The 18,896-nt window shown below is 35.9% G+C and overlaps 1 protein-coding gene and 1 long non-coding RNA gene across 3 annotated transcripts; one reads left to right on the top strand and one right to left on the bottom strand.

Annotated features, from left to right (window-relative positions):
- The first annotated feature begins 777 nt into the window (after window positions 1-777).
- LOC121941076 lies at window positions 778-11,413 on the top strand. Of its 2 annotated transcripts, XM_042483795.1 has the most exons (6): window positions 778-896; window positions 4,272-4,426; window positions 5,123-5,239; window positions 7,010-7,034; window positions 8,043-8,090; window positions 10,693-11,413. In XM_042483795.1, exons 1-6 carry the CDS (start codon window positions 854-856, stop codon window positions 10,938-10,940), a joined length of 636 nt encoding a protein of 211 aa, XP_042339729.1. In that variant the 5' UTR covers window positions 778-853; the 3' UTR covers window positions 10,941-11,413. The 2 variants fall into 2 exon arrangements, with proteins under 2 accessions (XP_042339729.1, XP_042339730.1); XM_042483796.1 differs by lacking the exon at window positions 8,043-8,090.
- Window positions 10,777-17,824, bottom strand: LOC121941084. Its single transcript, XR_006105724.1, has 2 exons — window positions 17,695-17,824; window positions 10,777-10,854 (listed from the first exon to the last, which is right to left on the bottom strand). It is a non-coding gene; the product is annotated as an uncharacterized LOC121941084 (long non-coding RNA).
- Window positions 17,825-18,896: the final 1,072 nt, after the last annotated feature.

Genomic DNA, 18,896 nt, shown 5'->3' with positions numbered 1-18,896 from the left:
TGTGTTTTTTGGTTTGAGGGATAATCCATCAAAAAAAAAAAAAAAAAAAAAAAAACACCCCAATAACAGTCCCTAATAATGATTTTAAAAAAATATCTGGATCTAATAATCTGCCATTCTGCTCACACTTGACTAAATGTCTCCTTTAGTTTGATTCAGCTACTTTGAACAAAAACAGACTATTTTTCCAAATCTGGTCAATAAACATTTAATGATAGCAGTAATAAAGTACTAATTACTAACAACCACTCACATTGCAATTTATAATTTAGGGTTTTCAAAAAATTTTCTTAGGGTAAATACTGCGTCAGAGTGCATTAAAAAAGCATCACAGAGTTTGTTCTTAAAAAGGACCCCCATCCTGAGGTCTGGACTAAGCCCCCGATGCCAGCATATAACAATCATATAACATATAACAATCTCTGAGTAACAGAGTGAGAAGTGAAAGATGTTACGCTGATATTCGACTGATATAAAGACTCAACTAAGAAAACATTACAAAGGTAAGTTTCACCTTCACACAGGTGGGCCACAAAAGTTCATTTTTTCTTTGGAGACCTCATTATTTTTCAAAAAGTCTTAATAGTAAGTCTTAATCAAAGGAGTAGACATGAGCTCAATCTGAAACATTTACAGCAGGAAAATTCAAACAAAGACGTGAGAGTTTCAGTGAGGGGATTTTTGTTTTCGCTTTCCTTTCATCACAGTCAAGTTTGGGTCGGAGGAGGAAAGAAACGCGTCAGCGTCATTACTGCACGTCAGGCGGAGCGCGATACATACGACGGTACACGGAAATAGATCTTAGTGAAACACAGGTTACTTCAGAGAGCACACAGCAAAAAAATCCGCCAACATGGACCTGAACGCGACTATTGGGAAGTTGTTTCTGCTAATCGGTAAGTTTTTTAACATGCTGCGTGTCTTTACACTTCAGAAGTGAAGCGCTCACAGCAAACCCCGTTACGAACGTATGCAGTTTAATATTCGGCTGTTTATTTAGACTGTATGGAGGCTGTAAACTGCAAAAACAAAGCTGTAAAAACAGATAGTTGTTGATGCATGAATGAAATCACATTAAAGACAGACTTCTCCACACAAATGGAGACATATTTTACTTAATAAACCAAGAGAGAGAGGAAATTAGACCCAATTAGTTCGGATGTGCATACGGGTAAGAAAAGTCATTATTTTCTAATGTCCCAAAACCCTAACAACATCCTAAAATATTAGAAATGTCCCAAAATACTAGATATGTCCCAAAATGCAAAAATATCCCAAAATCCTAAACATGTCCAAATATCCAGAAATGTCCTAAAATCCTAGACTCTTCCTAAAATTGTAGAAACATCTGAAATCTGAATCTGAAAAACATCTTAAAAATCCTAGAAACGTTCTAAAGTCCTAGTAATGTCCTAAATATCACAAATGTCCTAAAATCAGAAAAACATCCTAAAAATCTTAAGAAAGGTCCTGAAATGGTAGAAACATCCCACAATTCTAGAAACTTCCTAAATATCTAGCAATGTCTTAAAATCATAGAGATGTTTTAAAATCCTAGAAATTACCTAAAATCCTAGCATGTGCTTAAATCCTACGTCCCAAAATCGCAGAGATGTCCTAAAAGGATAGTAATGTCCTCAAATTTTAGAAATGTGATTAAGTCCTAGAAATTTCCCCAAACCCAAGAAATGTGGGGCTGCTGCAGCCGGACTCCTGTTATTTCATAAAGATGGCCTCCAAGCAAAGCAGGATGAGTATACCTAAGATGATTATCATAAGGAGATGCTTTGTGAGTTTTTATTCCTTTATTATAAGCCTCAATAATCTAACATGATGTTTATTTATGGATGTTTTTCCATGTTTGTTAGTCTGGGCATCTCACGTACGAGGTAAAACAGGTAAACTGTGGTTGAAATGTTTTATTAAACATTGTAATCAGCTCTGTTGAATATTCTTAGAAAACACAGAGGAGTGATTTTGGGGGATCTCCACATGGTTTACATGAAACAACTACAACGTGCACGTTTCCGTCACACAACAGACAAGAGTTTGGGTGTGTTTTGGCCTTGTGCTGCTTGTTGTAAACACTTTGAAACCTCAGCAAATTCATTTCTTTTTTTTGCAATATGTTGCTGTGAGTTTGGAATGAGGAAATGATAGTGGGAAACCTCTCCCGCCTTTGCAGATCAAGATGTGGCAAGCAGCTGACCTCACTCATTCCTGTTTTTATCACAGCGCACACATCAAACGGTCACACTGCCGGGTCCACACAGAGCTCACCACGACTTAACCCTTTGAAACCTGGAGTGACATCTGCCTTATTTAAACCGTTAAACTCTGAGCTACCTAGCTTGATTTCCTTGATTTGATATACACATATACATATATATATATACACACACACATAAAAATATACATTAAAAATGAAAATAAATATATAGTATACAAAAAAAATCTGCAAAGTGTCCCTTTAAGGCAGGGACATTCAGCTTGCTTTGCTTGGGGGCCACTTAAATAAAATAACAGGAGGCCAGGGGCCAGTCACAGCAGCCCCATGCATGTTGTTAGGATTTGGGGACATTTCTTAGATTTTAGCACATTTATAGGATTTTCGGAGATTTCTCGGATTATAGGACATTTATAGGATTCTAAGATAGCTCAAGAATTTTAGCATCATTCTAGGATTTTAGGTTATTTCTCAGATTTGGGACATTTCTAGGATTTTAGTAGTTCTACTTATATGCTAAGTTGTGCACTCTGATACCGTATGGATACTAAAATTACAAAAACAATTCCCAGTGTGAATCACTTTATCTTTACTGTGAATTAGAAAATGGGTGGAGGGCCTGCTGAGGCCCAGATTTGGCCTGTGGCCATAAAATGAGTATCACTGTTGTAACGTGACTGATTTCCGAAGGCATATGGCCAAGATGAAGTTATTCTGTTCTGTCACTGTGGTTCATTTTTTGTCACTTTGGTGTGTCGGTGGTTTTTTCCTGTGGTTGACTGTATCCGCCTGCTGGAAACACTCTCTGCTGGTTTGAGTCTGAACATGGAGTTAGTTGACAAGTTTAAAAAAAAAAAAAAAAAGGTAGCGTATCACCAGATACATTGTTTTTAAAACTGTAGTTTTCACCTTCTGCTCAGTGTATCTAAAATGAGCTGAGACAAACAGAATATTGTCTTTCAGGAGGATTGCTCTGACTCATCACTCTTCATCGCAATTGAATGAAAAGGAAAAACTTTTCCCAGATATGTCGTAACTCAAAGGAACTTTCCAAGAGTGTCTGCAGCTGCAACTCTGCACAAATACTAACCACAAACTTGACTCCTGTCTTCCTCTGTAGTCATACAAAATGTGGACTTTACTAAATGTCTCCCTCCTCAGGGCTGAAGTATTTTCTTGGTAACAAACATTACTTAGTGTTTTGCTGATGTGCATTTAGTAATAACGGTGGACAATTTAATGTCTCTTTTTTTATGCCTGCGCGGCGACCATAGCCAAAGCCAAAGGCTCCCTCTATCCTATTCTCCTGAATGAGAAAAGGTCATAGGTCAAGTACAACATTTCTTTTGTAGATTTTCTGCAAATTATGTTAAAATTTGCACCACATTTTGATGGAAACCTAACAAAAAAGGCTGGCTTGAATAACTCTTTGAAACTTGAGCAAACTAGCCTAATTTCTTTTGAAAACAAAAAAGAAAGACAAAAGAAGTTACAAGTCATAAGTAAATTTACAAAAAAAAAGAAAAAAAGGTTTACAAAGGGTTTAAAAAAAACAGCCAAAATAAATACAAAATTTACAGATAAAATAGAAAATATACAATAATAATTATAAATAAAGTTACCTGAAGATTTTACATATATTCTATTATTATCATTAACTTCTAATAATTTCCCAATCTCTTGTTCTCTTTTAAAACTAATTTGCAGGTCATTTTCTTGTCACTTTTTCCCAATTTCTTGAAATTTGCGGGACATTTTTCTGAGTTGCTCGTTGAATTTTTAGCCATGCTTTCAAAAGAAGTCATATCAAACACTAAATGTTTAAATGTCTCAACTTACAGAGATCCCTCTGAACCACATTAAAAGCAGATTGCAGCTGCTTAATCGCACTTGCTATAAATTGAAAATAAAATAGGAGCCAATATGGACCCCTGGAGGACACACTTTTTTTTTACAGACAAAACACTGAAGTATGCACCATTGACTTAAAGGCTTTGTCCAAGTTGCATGATACAGTAATGCACTGCACTTTGTTCATTTTCAGCTCTTGCAAGACAGCAGATGTTCCCTGACGCTGCAGCAGAGCCTCAAATAGCTCTGACCTGCAACGTCACCCAACAAGCCGGTTTTTTCCACTACCAGCTGTCCCGACCGTCTAATTTATCCCAGTGTAATACTTTGTGCTGGGAGGACCAGAGTGTGAGTCTAAGTTTTTCTTTTATATATATATATATATAAAATCCTATTTTCCTCTCAGTTTTCTTTGCTCAGTCCTCTTCTCTCTCTTTCTCAGCTGCAGAGACGCACACCTAAACACATAAACATGAATGACCTCAAAAACCACCCTTAGCAGAGTAAAATAATCGATTTGCATATTAATAACAGTAAGAATACCACCATGCCTGATCATTCCTTTCTATGTTTGTTGTTTGTTTGTCTGTTTGTCCTGATTTGTCTTGTCTAAATTTCCGTCTCCATCCACCCTCATGTATATGTTTCCTATCACTTCCTTGTTTTCGTTATTGTTTTTGAACTGCCTTTTTGTACTCACTAATTACATAAAATTAAGTAAACAAATAAAGCCAATTTGCCCAGGTTTCAAAGGGTTAAATGAATAATTTGATTGTGTTTCCCGTCTTTGCTGAGCAACAGTTTTGTGTGTATGGAAATAAAAGCCTGCGCCACAGAGACGCCTCTCCCAAATATAAGCCTGTTGAGTTCAATGATAAAGCAAATAATAGCCCAAGCTGTTAATGTGAAGTTTTACACTAACGATCTCATACAGTCACACTTCAAAAATTCAAATCTATCACTTTAACATCATTTTGTGGCTGCAGTGCTGACAAGAGTTAATCTGACTTCTTACTGAACCAACCGTCTGTGTTTAATTTCCAGAGAAACGTTTTGGCTCGGGACTCAAATTTTAATCCAGAGCTGGTCAAGAATCTGACCAATCAGTCCATCATCCTGAAAAACTGCTCGGACTACCTGCGCTTCACAAAGGACTGTAAGGTAAATAACAGTTTCATATTCAGATTCAGGTGAACAGAAAAGTCTGAGGGGAACCTGGTGGATGGTTTGAGGCCTGGGGGAAGTGAGCAGCGGCTAGAGACGGGGACAGACAATTTGACAATTATGCAGTCCACATGAGATGTTCAGTACAATCATCTGTCAGGGTGGTAACAAGGACCACATTATTTGCATTTCCTCCCACTCAGAACATGCCCAGACAAGTCCTCTCTGAAAACTGCACTTCCTGTATCTGCAAGAAATAAACCTTCATCCCTGTAACAGGCACATTAAGAAAACAGTTGCAAAAAAAGGTAAAATTATGTTCTGACTCCAGATGTAGCAACTTTTATTTTATTTAACTTTTTATTATTATTATACATTTTTTAATTTTCAGATGACCCATTCAGGCAGCAGATACTCAAGTCAACAAGTCAGTTCACATGCCCAGTTAGAATAACTCTAGCATAAACTACCATTTATTAGGCATTAAAGATTTTTTTCTTTCATTGGTGTTACTAAATTGCTTTTTGTCATATAAAAAGCATAAATATTTGTCATATATAAAGTGCATCTCTTTATTAAGAAAAAAACGTATTTTCTTATTATAACACCTTTTGAAAATGTCAATATTTCATGTAATTTACAAGGAATCTAAAGATAAAAATAACTTTAAAAAACTAAATAAATTAACAAAACTACATAAATACAAAAAATTGAAAATTGTGAGTAAAAAACAAAAAATCTGTGTACGTGAACCTCACTGTGCTAAATAAAACCAATCCATCCCTTTTAAGAAAAGACTAAATGCAGGGTTTATACTAGGAATTATGACAATCAATCAACTATTAATTAGTCAATAAGAATTTAATTGAACATGTAAAACTGTATCAATAAATAGGCTGTGAAATGTTGTCAAAGTGTACGCAATATGTGGCTGTGAGTTTGGAATGAGGAAAAAAATATTTAAAATTCTTTGAAATATGCAGTTTTTTATGCCTTTTTCAAAATACCAATTACAACAATTGATCATAATTAATTGATTAATCAGCTGTTAATTTTCACAAATAATCACAAAAAGACAGTGCTTAAGATTTGCATCCCTAGTTCACAAACATTTTTACCAATAAATTTACATGACTTTTCCAAGAATCCTCATCGACTTTAAGGCAGACTTTCAAGACCAAAAATTCTCTGAAACGACCATCGACAGCCCCATCCGTCCTTTTTCATTATTATATAATAGCTTTTTAAATTAATTCAGAACAGGGTTAGAACTGCATAACTTAGGGACTTTGTTATTTATGAGAGTGGAGGGGATGGCACAAAAAAAGGAGGAGGCATGTCAAAACAAATTAAAGCACTTTTGTTTGGCTTTAGGGGAGGGGCATAAAACTTCAAATTGCTGTCTTTTGTGGTTATTTTACTGCCCACAGGTTTGGAATGCGTGTTTTCTTAACAAAAACTTGGAGGGATTTTTTTCTTCCTTTAAAAATGTTTTGCAATTTTTCAAATAAAAACATTTCCGGACTTTTTTTTAATTGGCAGTTTTTACGGAAAACATCTGGCCTGTTCCAAAATCCTGTAAATGGCTTTATTATATGCAAGGGATTTTGACAATTAAAGTACAATGGGAGTTTTCACCTGCAGATCTTTGCAAAGTAATGGTTTCATGACTGTGCACATTTTTGAAGACCAGTGGGATATTTTCAGAGTTTACATCAGATTTTTGCACTAATCTGTCACTCTGTTTCTCTCCCTTCCTTCATTCAGGTCTGGGAGGAAGCTCACTGCAGAGGTGAGCGTAGCAATAAGCTGCAAAATAACTACATAATTAATGTGTTTCTGAAATCTGCCCACACAGTACTGTGAAACAAAGCTCATAATGTGGGAGGTTTGAAAGAAAGTGGCCACAAAGCCTGATGTCACACCCGGGTTGTGCTGCAGCACATCTAGAGAAAAGGAAAATGGTTCTTTGATAATTAAACTGCCATTATACCACCTTTGCTACAGTTTCAATGTCTTCATGTGTCACGGACATGAAGAAATACAAATATATATGTTAGCGTTTCGAAATAAAAGCCCTCTGAAAACATTTCTTTGGACAGAATCCCTTCAGTTGTCAACATGAGACTTCTTATTGTGAAAAATTTGCAGGATTGTTTTGCTGACAATGCAGTGGCTGAACGGCTTTATAAATTAGTGGAGTATCTGCTTTTAATTGTGTAAAAATAGTATTTACAGCAGCAGGCAGCTCTGCAGCAGTGCTGCAGCAACAACGCTGTCAGGCATTAGAGGACTTCTCTATATATTTATATGGTCTTTGATGCTTTCATTTCATTCTCCTTCTTTTGGTCAAAAACTATTTGAAATGTAAAATACAAATTTGGTGTCTTTACCTGGATGATGGCCGGTTCAAGACATACTTTATGATAAGGCGGGGATAATTTGACAACCTGCTGTCAGTCATGTGACCTGTTTACTGCTGCCAAAATGTTATAAAGCAGTTGAGGCGACAGTTAGATCAGATATGTCTTGCAGGCGGCCTAGGGCGACGCTGAAAGTGACATAAAACTGGCTTAATACAAACCATGGTTAATAGTCAGAATATAATGTCTTGTTTAAGATCAAATCTGTGGCTTCTGATCACTTATAATAAAGCTGCGTTTAGTTTAGGTCATCTGTCATGTTTCCATCCACCAGCTTCAATGTCAATATTCATGGTCAACAAAAAAAGGAATATCCATCTCCTGATGTGACTCTTACGTTGTTATCAACATATTTACTGATTTCTTTTGTTTTCTAGTGAACTGCAGCCTTCTGTTAGATCTCAAGGATCCTCTTCCAAACACTGGTACGTCTCCACGGGTTTCCTCACAATTTCCTGCAGTTTGTATTTTTAGATTATTACTTAAAGTGGATTAAGACCATATTATTATCCTCTGGCTGCAGTTTCACAGTGTGACAGAACCACAGCACAAACACAGGATGCCTCATACGAACACAGTTCACAAGGAAACAAGTATAACATGCCTTTTTCCCAGATATTAGGTAAAGTAAGAGTAAAACTCTAAAAACGAAAACATGTTTTTGCTTACAGCTGAACATAAGCAGATACAAAAAACAGAGAAACTCTAAATCACTGAAACTTAACTTACAGCCGGTGGGCCAAATCTGCCGCCTGATAGGGTGCTGCTGGCCCCCAAACCATTTTCTAATTCACAATAAAAAAGTGATTTATACTGAAAATTGTTTTTTTACTTTTAATATCCATAAGGTGCATAATGCAGCATCAAAATAGAGCTTGTTGATCAAAAAAGTGCCAGAAGAGGATCCCCCACACCCCCCAACAGAGGACACAGCTAAGACCCTAATGTCCTAATATCCTAGAAATATCATAAAATCTTAGAATCCTAAAATAAAACAAATGTCCTAAATTTTGGAAATGTCCTCAAATCCTTAAAATGTCTACGATCCTTAAAAGGTGCTAAAATCTGAGATGTTCCCAAAGTTGAGAAATGTCCTAAATCCTAGAAATGTCCTAAAATGTCAGAAATGTCCTACAATCCTGGAAATGTTCAAATATCTAAGACACATCCTAAAATCCCAGAAACGGGTAGAAATCCTATAAATGTCTAAGATCCTAGAAACATGTTAAAATTCTAAAACTTAAAAAGATTTTTAAAATGCCAATGGTCATTGAAACATGCTAAATCCTTGAAATGTTATGAAGTGCTGTAGAGGTCCTAAAATTCACAGAAATGTCCTAAAATCATAGAGATGTCTCTAAAGTCCTGGAAAATTAGGCTGTTGATTGGCCCCTGGCCTCCTGTCATTTTGTAAAAGTGGCCCCCAAAGCAAAGCAAGCTGAGTATTCTTGCTCACATTTCAGTTCAGTAAAATCATGATTACTCGTGCAATTGAGCTGTTCAGTTTGTGGTTAACACCTTTGGCACTTGGCAGCGATTGCAAAGTAGAAAATGCCAGACAAAGAATGAAAAAATCCCACGCCCTGTTTAGTCCCCTGCTTGTTTCTCGTATTTATCAGCAGTAGGCGGTAACCCCCTCTAAACCTCTGTGGTTAATGTTACTGTGAAGCCTGATCTTGATTTTCTGAGAAGCTGATGTGGAAACAGAACAGTGTGTTTCATCGTCACAGCAAAATCACACAACCAGTCTGTCAAGATCTGTCCCTAACTGAAACATGTTGCCAACAGTGTTAAAAAGAGAATTTATCAATAGTTAGTTAACAATTTCAAATATAAAGTTTAAAAAAAGGTTCATGAGAACTTGTTTATTCAAGTTAGGATTAGATAAGATAATGAAATCTGCATCGTTACAGCAGCAGGGAGTGTACAGGATTAGCAGCAGGAGAACAATATAAATAGTAAAAAAAAGAAAAAAATAATAAAAATATAGAAAATATTAGATACAAAAAACAAGGTACCAAGTATAATAGAAAACCAAGTTACAATTTGTATATATATACAATATTGTGTGTGTGTGTGTGTGTGTGTGTGTGTGTGTGTGTTGGGGGGAAGTCAGAGTCGAACCTGCAGCCGCTGCAGGACGGACCTCTGTGTCTGTCAGATGTCTGACTGCACATCACACTATAACATAGGACTTATGTGAATATTATGATTTTATTCTCAACTTCTCAAAGATCTAGTATCAAATTTAGTTTTGAGTGTTGTGAATTTTTTTTCATTTTATTTCTTCTTAAACCACGTTTAAGAAAAAATACAAATAAATTGTACCTTGTAACACTCAGATAATAGAAGGAAGTGAGAATGATGGCCGCAGTCAGCTGCTAACGGCACACTGACAGCCACGGTTTACTTCGCTGACTCAGACTGCTTCAACACGACAGACGTCAATGTCATTATTTTGCTGGTATTTAGTTAAAAAACAAAGTACCGGACACACTAAAATATCCACTGATGGCACAGAGGATCACCAAAGTTATCACACTTCTTATGAACCACATTTCATCACAATCGACCCAAAAGTTGTTGAAAAATTGTAGTCTGGCCCAAACAGACAGACAGGCAGACAGACAGACAGGCAGGCAGACAGGCAGGCAGGCAGACAGACAGGCAGGCAGGCAGACAGACAGACAGGCAGGCAGACAGACAGACAGGCAGGCAGGCAGACAGGCAGGCAGACAGACAGACAGACAGACAGACAGACAGGCAGGCAGGCAGACAGACAGGCAGGCAGGCAGACAGACAGACAGACAGGCAGGCAGACAGACAGACAGACAGACAGGCAGACAGGCTGACTGACTGACTGACTGACTGACAGACAGGCAGGCAGACAGGCTGACAGACAGGCAGACAGACAGGCAGACAGACAGGCAGAGGGCCACACTGCCAGCAAACCTAATAACCTTTTGACAATGTTGATGAAAAAAAATGCCGTCTGACCTGTTTGCTCTCGTCTTTGTCTCCTCTCAGTGAACTCCACGTTCATCTGCATCACGAGGACTGTGTGTACGTCCCCTCGGATATTCTGGCTCTGTATCACCGCTGTTATTCTTCTTGTGGTCTTTGTTCTCGGGGGTCTCTTCATCGGGAGGTGCAGGAGAAGATCTGCAGTCATGAGGGTTTCGTACGCTCCTGCAAACCAGCAGATACAGATAGAGAGAGAGGAGGTGAGGATGGTCAACGAAAAAGTTAATATCACTCAGCCAAACAGTGGCTGAACAAGCAGAAAACAAGTCTAAATGTACCCACTAGTGTATTTAAGACTTAAATAATAATACGAATAAAAATAATATTTTTTTATTTATCATATAAGTACCTTAATGACTAGTAAAAATAAAAATAAATAGAAATAACACAAGTGCTACACATACAAAAATTATGAAACAGAAATATAAACAGTATATAGTGTGATATTTTACATTATCATTTATTTTATAAGTAATAAACCTACAGAGGAAGGAAGGGGAGATAAGTTATAAGTTATGCATGTTATACTAGAACTAATATATCTATATAATGTTTCTTAAAGACAAAATGATTTGATGATTTAAGAAGAGCTTTAAACCTGTTCAGGGAGGCTGCCGTAAAGTCCAAGTGCCCACAAAAAGATGACCGAGGTGGGGATTTTTTTTTACAGATGTTTATAGAAAAATACTTTTTTTTTTTTATTCAATCTTAAATTGTACTTTTTAAGCCGTTTTTTTATCTGAATTTTGTGTGACTGTATTTTTAATCTGTTTTTTGATTCATATTTTAAATGAGTTTCACTTTTCAACCTGGTCTGTGGAAAGACCAGGACAGACCTTTCAGAGGGTCTTAGGCTCATTTCGGGTTTAAAAAGAAGCACTCAGATGACAGTTCAGAGAGCGTTTTTTAGCTATTTAACGGGAAAATTCAATCAGGGAAACTTGGAAGTTTCCCATCTTTATGTTAATAGTGATATCGACATAAACATCAAACTCAGCAAGAAAGAGAACAGGCGAATCTCCCAAAATGTCAAACTATTCCTTTGAATGTTTGGAGAATGCAGAACCAACTTTTTTCAAAAATGACACTTAGAAAGTTTTAAATGTATTTGCGAGTAGCATCAGCAACGATGTTCATTACCTTAGACTTTGTGCCCGCTCACAGCAAAAGTTGAACAGTAAAATGTATTTGCTTGTCCTCAAAAAAAAAAAGATATGAAATGATAATGTAATGAGGCGCTAAGAAGTTACCCTGAAAACAGTTATGAAGTCCGTTAACTTGTGTCAGAGTTTTTGTGTCATTATAAATATGGAGATTAATAGAGCCGCAAACTGTCTTGACAGATTGCAAATACAAAACTGTGCAAATTTACACGTTAAAGTTTAGATGTATGAATCCATCCACTAAAATAGCTGATTTTGTTCTGAAATTATTATTTTTTATTTTGTAAACCCTAAAAAACAGTTATTATATTCATACGTTAGCTTGCTTCAAGTCTTTTGTGTCATTAGAAAAATAGAGCTGTGAGTCATCTGCATAAATATATATATATATTTATTATACATCTATTACAGATGAGGACCAGGGGAAGCCAAAATGACTAAAAAAGGTCCAGATATCGAAAACAGATAAAATGGACTCAGTCAAGCATTGTAATATCATCTAAAAGAAAAGCTTAGAAAGAAATTGGTCAACAATGTCTTGACAAATTGCCAAAAGGAAACAGTACAAATTTGCATGTCAAAGTTCAGATTTATGAGTCTGTCCACTAGCGACATTCAACTGAAACTGATTTTAGGCAGAAAATGTTGTTCTAAATGTTAGTGTGATTGGGCAAAAAGTTGTTTCGTAAACCCTAAAAAACAGTTATTGTAGTCGTATGTTAACTTGCTTCAGATCTTTCGTGTCATTAAAAACATAGAGCTGTGTGTCATCTTCATTAAAAAAAGCAGAAACGGATGCAATGTCCACTACAGGGGAGGATGAGGGGCAGCAGGAATAATGGGATGAAGTAAAATGAGATAAAAGTTTTAAGCTTTACTGGTTTAAGCAGTGACTTATGATCTAAACAATGATCTAAGCTACGAAAGAAAGAGCTTCTAAATGCTGAAGCATTTTCCCCCGTCTCTGGATATTCCCCTTCACATGCTGTTGTAGAAAACAATCTTGCAGCATCCGCTCGAAGATTTATTTTTGTCTTTGTGGTTTGCTGCAGTGAATCATAACTGAAGTTGTCCCAAATACCACCTTATGAAAGACTGACGATAATAACTGAGAGTGCATTATGATGTGTGGGTCAACACGTTTTTAAGGACTTGTTAATGAAATTCACACTTTTCTGAGTAGTTTTAGTCATTTATGTCTCAATGATCAGGTTGCTCAGAAGTTAGTTATTGTGTTACATTTTCAGTCCTGTTTAACCGGGGAAACATGGCTGCAGGTCTGGAATGACCAGATTTCTCCCAATCTATCCATAAAAACAAGCTTCTGAATAAAGCAGAGGCTAGAAATAGGCTGTGATGTTGCAGAAATACATTTCCCAGACTTGAATCTCGTAGCCACGTCTGAAGTTTGCGGGATGTAGTTTGGCTGTAAAGGAGCTGGTCTGGTTGACTGTCGGAGCTGGTTTAAGCCTCTGATGCTCTTGTCCAGACTCGGTGCCCAGAAACACCAAGCCGACCTCAAAGAAGTGATGCCACCAAGATACGACTGATCCAACGCTCTGCATCTTTGCAGTCGACTTGCCTCCACACGTTGTTAGTCGAGACATTTGTCCACAATGAAACACCTGATGTGACTTCAGTTTATTTTGCTTTCAGTAGCCCGACACCCATTAACCGATGACGTGCCACGTATCACAGCTCTGTCCGTTCAGCGGTGGTGAAATTTAAATGTTGGCGATGTCAGCGTCTTGCCTTTTATTTTATCTTCTGACGGCTTTGTTGACATTAAGCTGGCCACGTTATCATGTGGAAACATGGCGCCCGCTATGCCCGCACCATGTTTCCACGGGGACTCTGTTGGGTCTGGATGGCGTGAATAGTGGTAATTGCCAAATGAGCGGTGCAGCTAGCTACCTCCCTCCAGATTAGGCCCCCTGGAGTAGGTTTTTGGAAAAGCTCAATTTTGGGTGAAAGTCTGGGCGGAGGAAAAAATGCATTTACAAATTTCTTGTGGATGTACTCTGACTCTCTCTTGCCTCTTGTCCCAAAGCAATTATAATATGTTTAAGAGATGGGAACACATTACAAAATCCATTGAACAGTTATTTCCCAGATTTAAAACACTTTTACCGGCACGTTACTACCTGTTCTTGTTTTAAATGTCATGTCCCAGTAGCCGTAGAGTCCTGTGACAAAGAATCGGGAATAAACTGACTGTGGAAATCAGATATTCCTTCATTTAAAGTATAAAAACAATCAAAACGAGCATTCGTGGAAACAATCTAGACTTTTTAATCTTTCCCACATTGTGTCAATTCCATTCAGGAATCAAAAAGATCACGGAAAGTTAAGTTTAAACCTGGATTCAGATCAGATGAAAAGCGATCAAACACAGACGCTTGACACAACAGCGGTGGCCATAAACGCCCAACAGAGTCCCAAAAAAAGTCCCCAAAAACCAGACAGTTGGCTTGGTGTGTCAGGGCTTTCAGCTCCAACGACTGCAACAATTAAAACAGGCTTCGAATCCTAAATCCCAAATGTCATCAGCCTCGGATTATCCCGGAGGTCAAAGGTCAGAAGTCACAGCACCTTAATGGTGGGAAAAATATTCAAAGTGACTAAAAAAAGATGTGGGTGACAAATGTGGGAAAGGATATATAAAAAAAGAGGAAAACTGTAACGCCACAAGCTGTGGTTTAGACTGTCGGTGCTCTGACTGATCAAGTGTTATTGATCCTCGACTGTGGAAGTTGGGAGATTTATTTATTAGAATTATAATAAATAAAGAGTCATATATCACCTGATATTGTGCAGAGTAATACAATGTGTGATATTAAGGCTCACATGAATGTACACGTATGACGTTTGTGCTCAGGTCACTGTAGTGGTTTATGTTTGAAGGCTTTTTAATCTGCTTTTTTCTGCTTTATGTTATTTTATTCTCTATGGGTTATTGTGTTTTTGTGGGATTACTCTTATATTCTGGCTTCCTTTTTTAATTTTTTTGGTCTCTTTGATATAAAAGCTTAATTTTTTGTGTGGAATATGTTAAAAATATTTTGAATCATACGGATTCAGCAGAGTTTCTGCAGCCCAGTCACCAGGGGACAATGTTGGCATTGGACATTTCTGCAAATTACGAATACAGTACATGTGCACATTCACTGCTCGTTATTGTTGTGTTCACAGCAGCATATTTTGGGACAAAAAGCGGTTGGTTTTTTTACTGAGACATTGCTGCTTCTCTAGCAGAGATTGTGCCATCAAAACACAATCATTTCCTTAACGTAACCACGTGAATTTGTGTCTGAAACTAAAGACGGCACTTCAGACTGAAGCGTAGAGTTCACTGTCGACATTTTTTGGGTGATTAGGTTTGTCTCTGATGCTTAAAGCTGCATTAATTGTTTGTGTTTTGGAAGTTTGTGGACAGAAAATCCGACTTAAAAAAACAATGCTCGTTATAATTTCAGTTTTATTTGCACAGACTGAACAAAACAGTAGGTGTGCAGAAAAAGCAACACTTGAAGCTAAAAAAAGGTAAAAAAAAAAATAAATAAAATTCTGCAAAAATGCAGTCTCATTTGATCTATTTAATCTAAAGAATGTTGATATTATATATATTATACTATAAATATTAATGCAGCTTTAAACACAGTGAAGTTTGCTGTTTATCTGTGTGAATACGAGACTTTGACCTTTTCTTTAATTATGTAATGCCAATGCTTTAAATTAAAATTGCTAAACTATCATTTCACCCTGATGTATAACCCGACTGTTGTATGTATTTGATCTGATTAGAATAATAAGGGTCATCTATCTTTTTGGGGATATGATTACAAAAATGCGTGTGTATGTTTTGGATTTTTTTTCTTAGTACAAATCCAATTTACTGGCTATGGAATTATTTTGCTTGCAGTTTTCTCATACGGCTTTATTTGTGTTTTCTGCTAAATAAAAACAAATTATGATGAATTGCCATCTCAGTTGTTTGTTATTATGCATTTCTTCAATAGAAAATGTCTAAAATAAACTTCTGGTGATTAAAAGATGTTAAAATTCCACAAAAAAGCACATTTAAAGATTTATCTTTGTTGCATATTAAGAATAAAGATACTTTTTAACCTCTTCAGAGCCCATCTGCATTCCAAACACACACAAAAATATTGTAATGCGTTATTTCTACTTTAAATATCCTCTAAAAAATAGCAATTATCTATTTATTTTTTTCTTGATATATTACTTCATTAAGTGTAATTTTTTGTCAATTTCAATGGATGAAGGATCTGCGACAACATATTAGGGCCAATGTAGATATAATAATAATAATAATAATAATAATAATAGGCCAATATTCCAAGACAAAACAAATTCAGAAATTCCAAAATTCATTTTGCAAATTAAGAAATCTCTACATGTTTCTGGTGTTTTTTAATATATCAATTTTTATTTATTCTTACAGAGAATATCTGACTTTTTTTCTACGAAATTTGTCAGTTTTTGTTCTCAAATTTGTGACTTGATAAGGTCAGAGAATATCTGACTTTTTTTCTCACAAATTTGCAACGTTATTCTCAGATTTGTTTTCTCAGAATATTGCCCTCTTTTTTTTACCGACAATGGCCCTAATGTCCTTTTTATTTTTCTGTTATTTATTTATTTGTTTGTTTGTGTGTTTGTTTGTTTGAATTATTCATTTATTTCTAACCAGGAGGACAGTACAGAGACATTTTCCTGATATTCATGAGACGCAGTACAATATATTCGATAACAATGTCATTTTTAAAGCCCTTTTTAATTTGTTTGAAATTAAGATTATCTTAAAGTTTTTGAGAATCACAGTTGAAGTACTTTTAGTACATTTTTTCAGAAGTTTAACTTAAATTCTATTTCATAAACTTTCATAAACTATGTGTAATTACAAAGAATCAGGTGTAGTTACAGTCTGTGACCACCGGAGGGCAGTGACGACACACTGTTGTGTTTTTTAAATGACAAAGAATAAAGACCATTTTAAAATATTTTTTGATTAAGATTATCTTCGTGTTATTTTACTATAGTTGTAGAAATGTTTTTCAATGTATATCATTTAAAAATTACTGTATTTGTTCTAGTCTGTATAACTGTTATCTTATGCCATACTCTGCTTTAAGTTTCGTAACCTCTTACTATTTTTTTTAAATGTATTTATTTAAATGATTGATTTAAGTGATATATATACACTAACACACACACACACACACACATACACATGTATAATGTTTATATGACAAAGTATAATATAATTAATGATAATCTAAAGACCTTTTTAAAATAATTTTGATATAGATCATCTTAAAAGTGTAATTATATAATGCAATTCTAAATATTTTTTTTCCTAATTTTATTGTTTTGTTGTTTTTTTTTGTTGTTGTTGTTGTTATTGTTCCTAGCCTATATTTCTGTTGGTCCTTTATCATATTTTCACGTTTATTTTTTATTTGTTTAAATTATTTATTTATTTGATTTTTTAAATGTTTTTATTTTACACCATATCTTTGCGTAATCACATCGAGCCAAGTGTAGTTAGACAGGGAGACTGAGTCATGTTCAAATAACATCATTATTTAGATAGTTACAGCAGACATTCAGCTTTTTCCCAGACAGCAAGTACAAACACCTTTTACCTCCTGACTGAAGAGCGTTTTTTTCCGCAAATATAATAATACTTCACTGCGGGTATAAATGCAGGACTTTTACTTGTAGTAAAGTACTTCACAGCGTGGTATAAGTACTTTTACTTCACTAAAGGATCTGAATAGACTTCTTTCTGTCCAAAATACAAAAACTTGGCACTCACCTGTCCTCCCAGGTGTTTAACTTCCTGTTGCTCTGCAGGCCAGTTGTCTGTTCAAACTGTTTCCTCCCTCTGCTGCACGAGCTCACACACAACAACACAATCAATAATCAATACAATACAATCAAAAATCAATACAGCAGTCACAGCAGCAGCTGCTTTCATTCAAACTCCGCACTGACAAAAGGAAGAGTTGATTTAAAGATAACACTCACTACAGGCTGAGGTCATGTGAAAGATGCGCGCTGCCCCCTGCTGGGCCGGAAGTATAACGTCATCATTTTATATTCTGAATATTACAGTTTTTCTCCATTGTACACACCATAGACTGTATAAAATACACACAAAGTATAAAGTACACACACAAATGATGAAACTAAACTCACAATTCTGAAAAGTTCGTGTATCAGCAGCAGGACTGATTAACTCATTTCAGTTTTCACTCCAGTAAAATTCAAAATCACATTTTTGAAAAAACTCACAAACTGCATCATCATTCAGCACACTTTGTTCACCTGGAAAACACACTGGTCTTCAAACTGCCAAACTCTGATTACCAGCTGGTCTCTGTCACGTCTCACCTGTTCAAACTCAGTCAGCAAAACTCTCTCGAGCTGGCAAATTCGACACCCGAGATACCGAGATCGAACCGGATATATATATATATATATATATATATATATATATATATATATATATATATATATATATTTATTTATTTATTTATTTATTTATTTTTATATAGATACATATAACTATATATTATTACAGCGATACAGGCTTTGGGCTGGGATAAAGGGATCTTACAACAAAAACCATGATAAATGGGTGCAATACAAGCTTCTACCATCAGATGCCAATGTAGAGCGAACAGGTTTCGAAACGTTTCAAAGTGTTGAATTTGCCATTTCCAAAACTCTCCAATCATGTGTCAGAGCATAAAGGAGGCCTCAGGTGACCTCTGCTGAGCTGGAGACAAGCGGAGCAGTGAGGACAACAGAGACGAAGACCTGAGATAAAAACTTTAATTTTTCAATTGTCATCGTTGCAGCAACAAATTAACAGTTGATCGGTCGACCTTTATTTTAGTTTTTATTTTATATTTTATTCCACATAAGAAAAAATATATAGTGAAATAACAAGAAACACAATTCATGCAGGACAAAATTATTTGGAAGTAAAAGAAAAACATTTAGAAAACGACT

This window comes from Plectropomus leopardus, chromosome 3, assembly GCF_008729295.1.
Source record: "Plectropomus leopardus isolate mb chromosome 3, YSFRI_Pleo_2.0, whole genome shotgun sequence".
NCBI lineage: Eukaryota > Metazoa > Chordata > Actinopteri > Perciformes > Serranidae > Plectropomus > Plectropomus leopardus.
The sequence above is the reverse complement of the archived record's forward strand: the minus strand, read 5'-3'. Positions and strand labels throughout refer to the sequence as shown.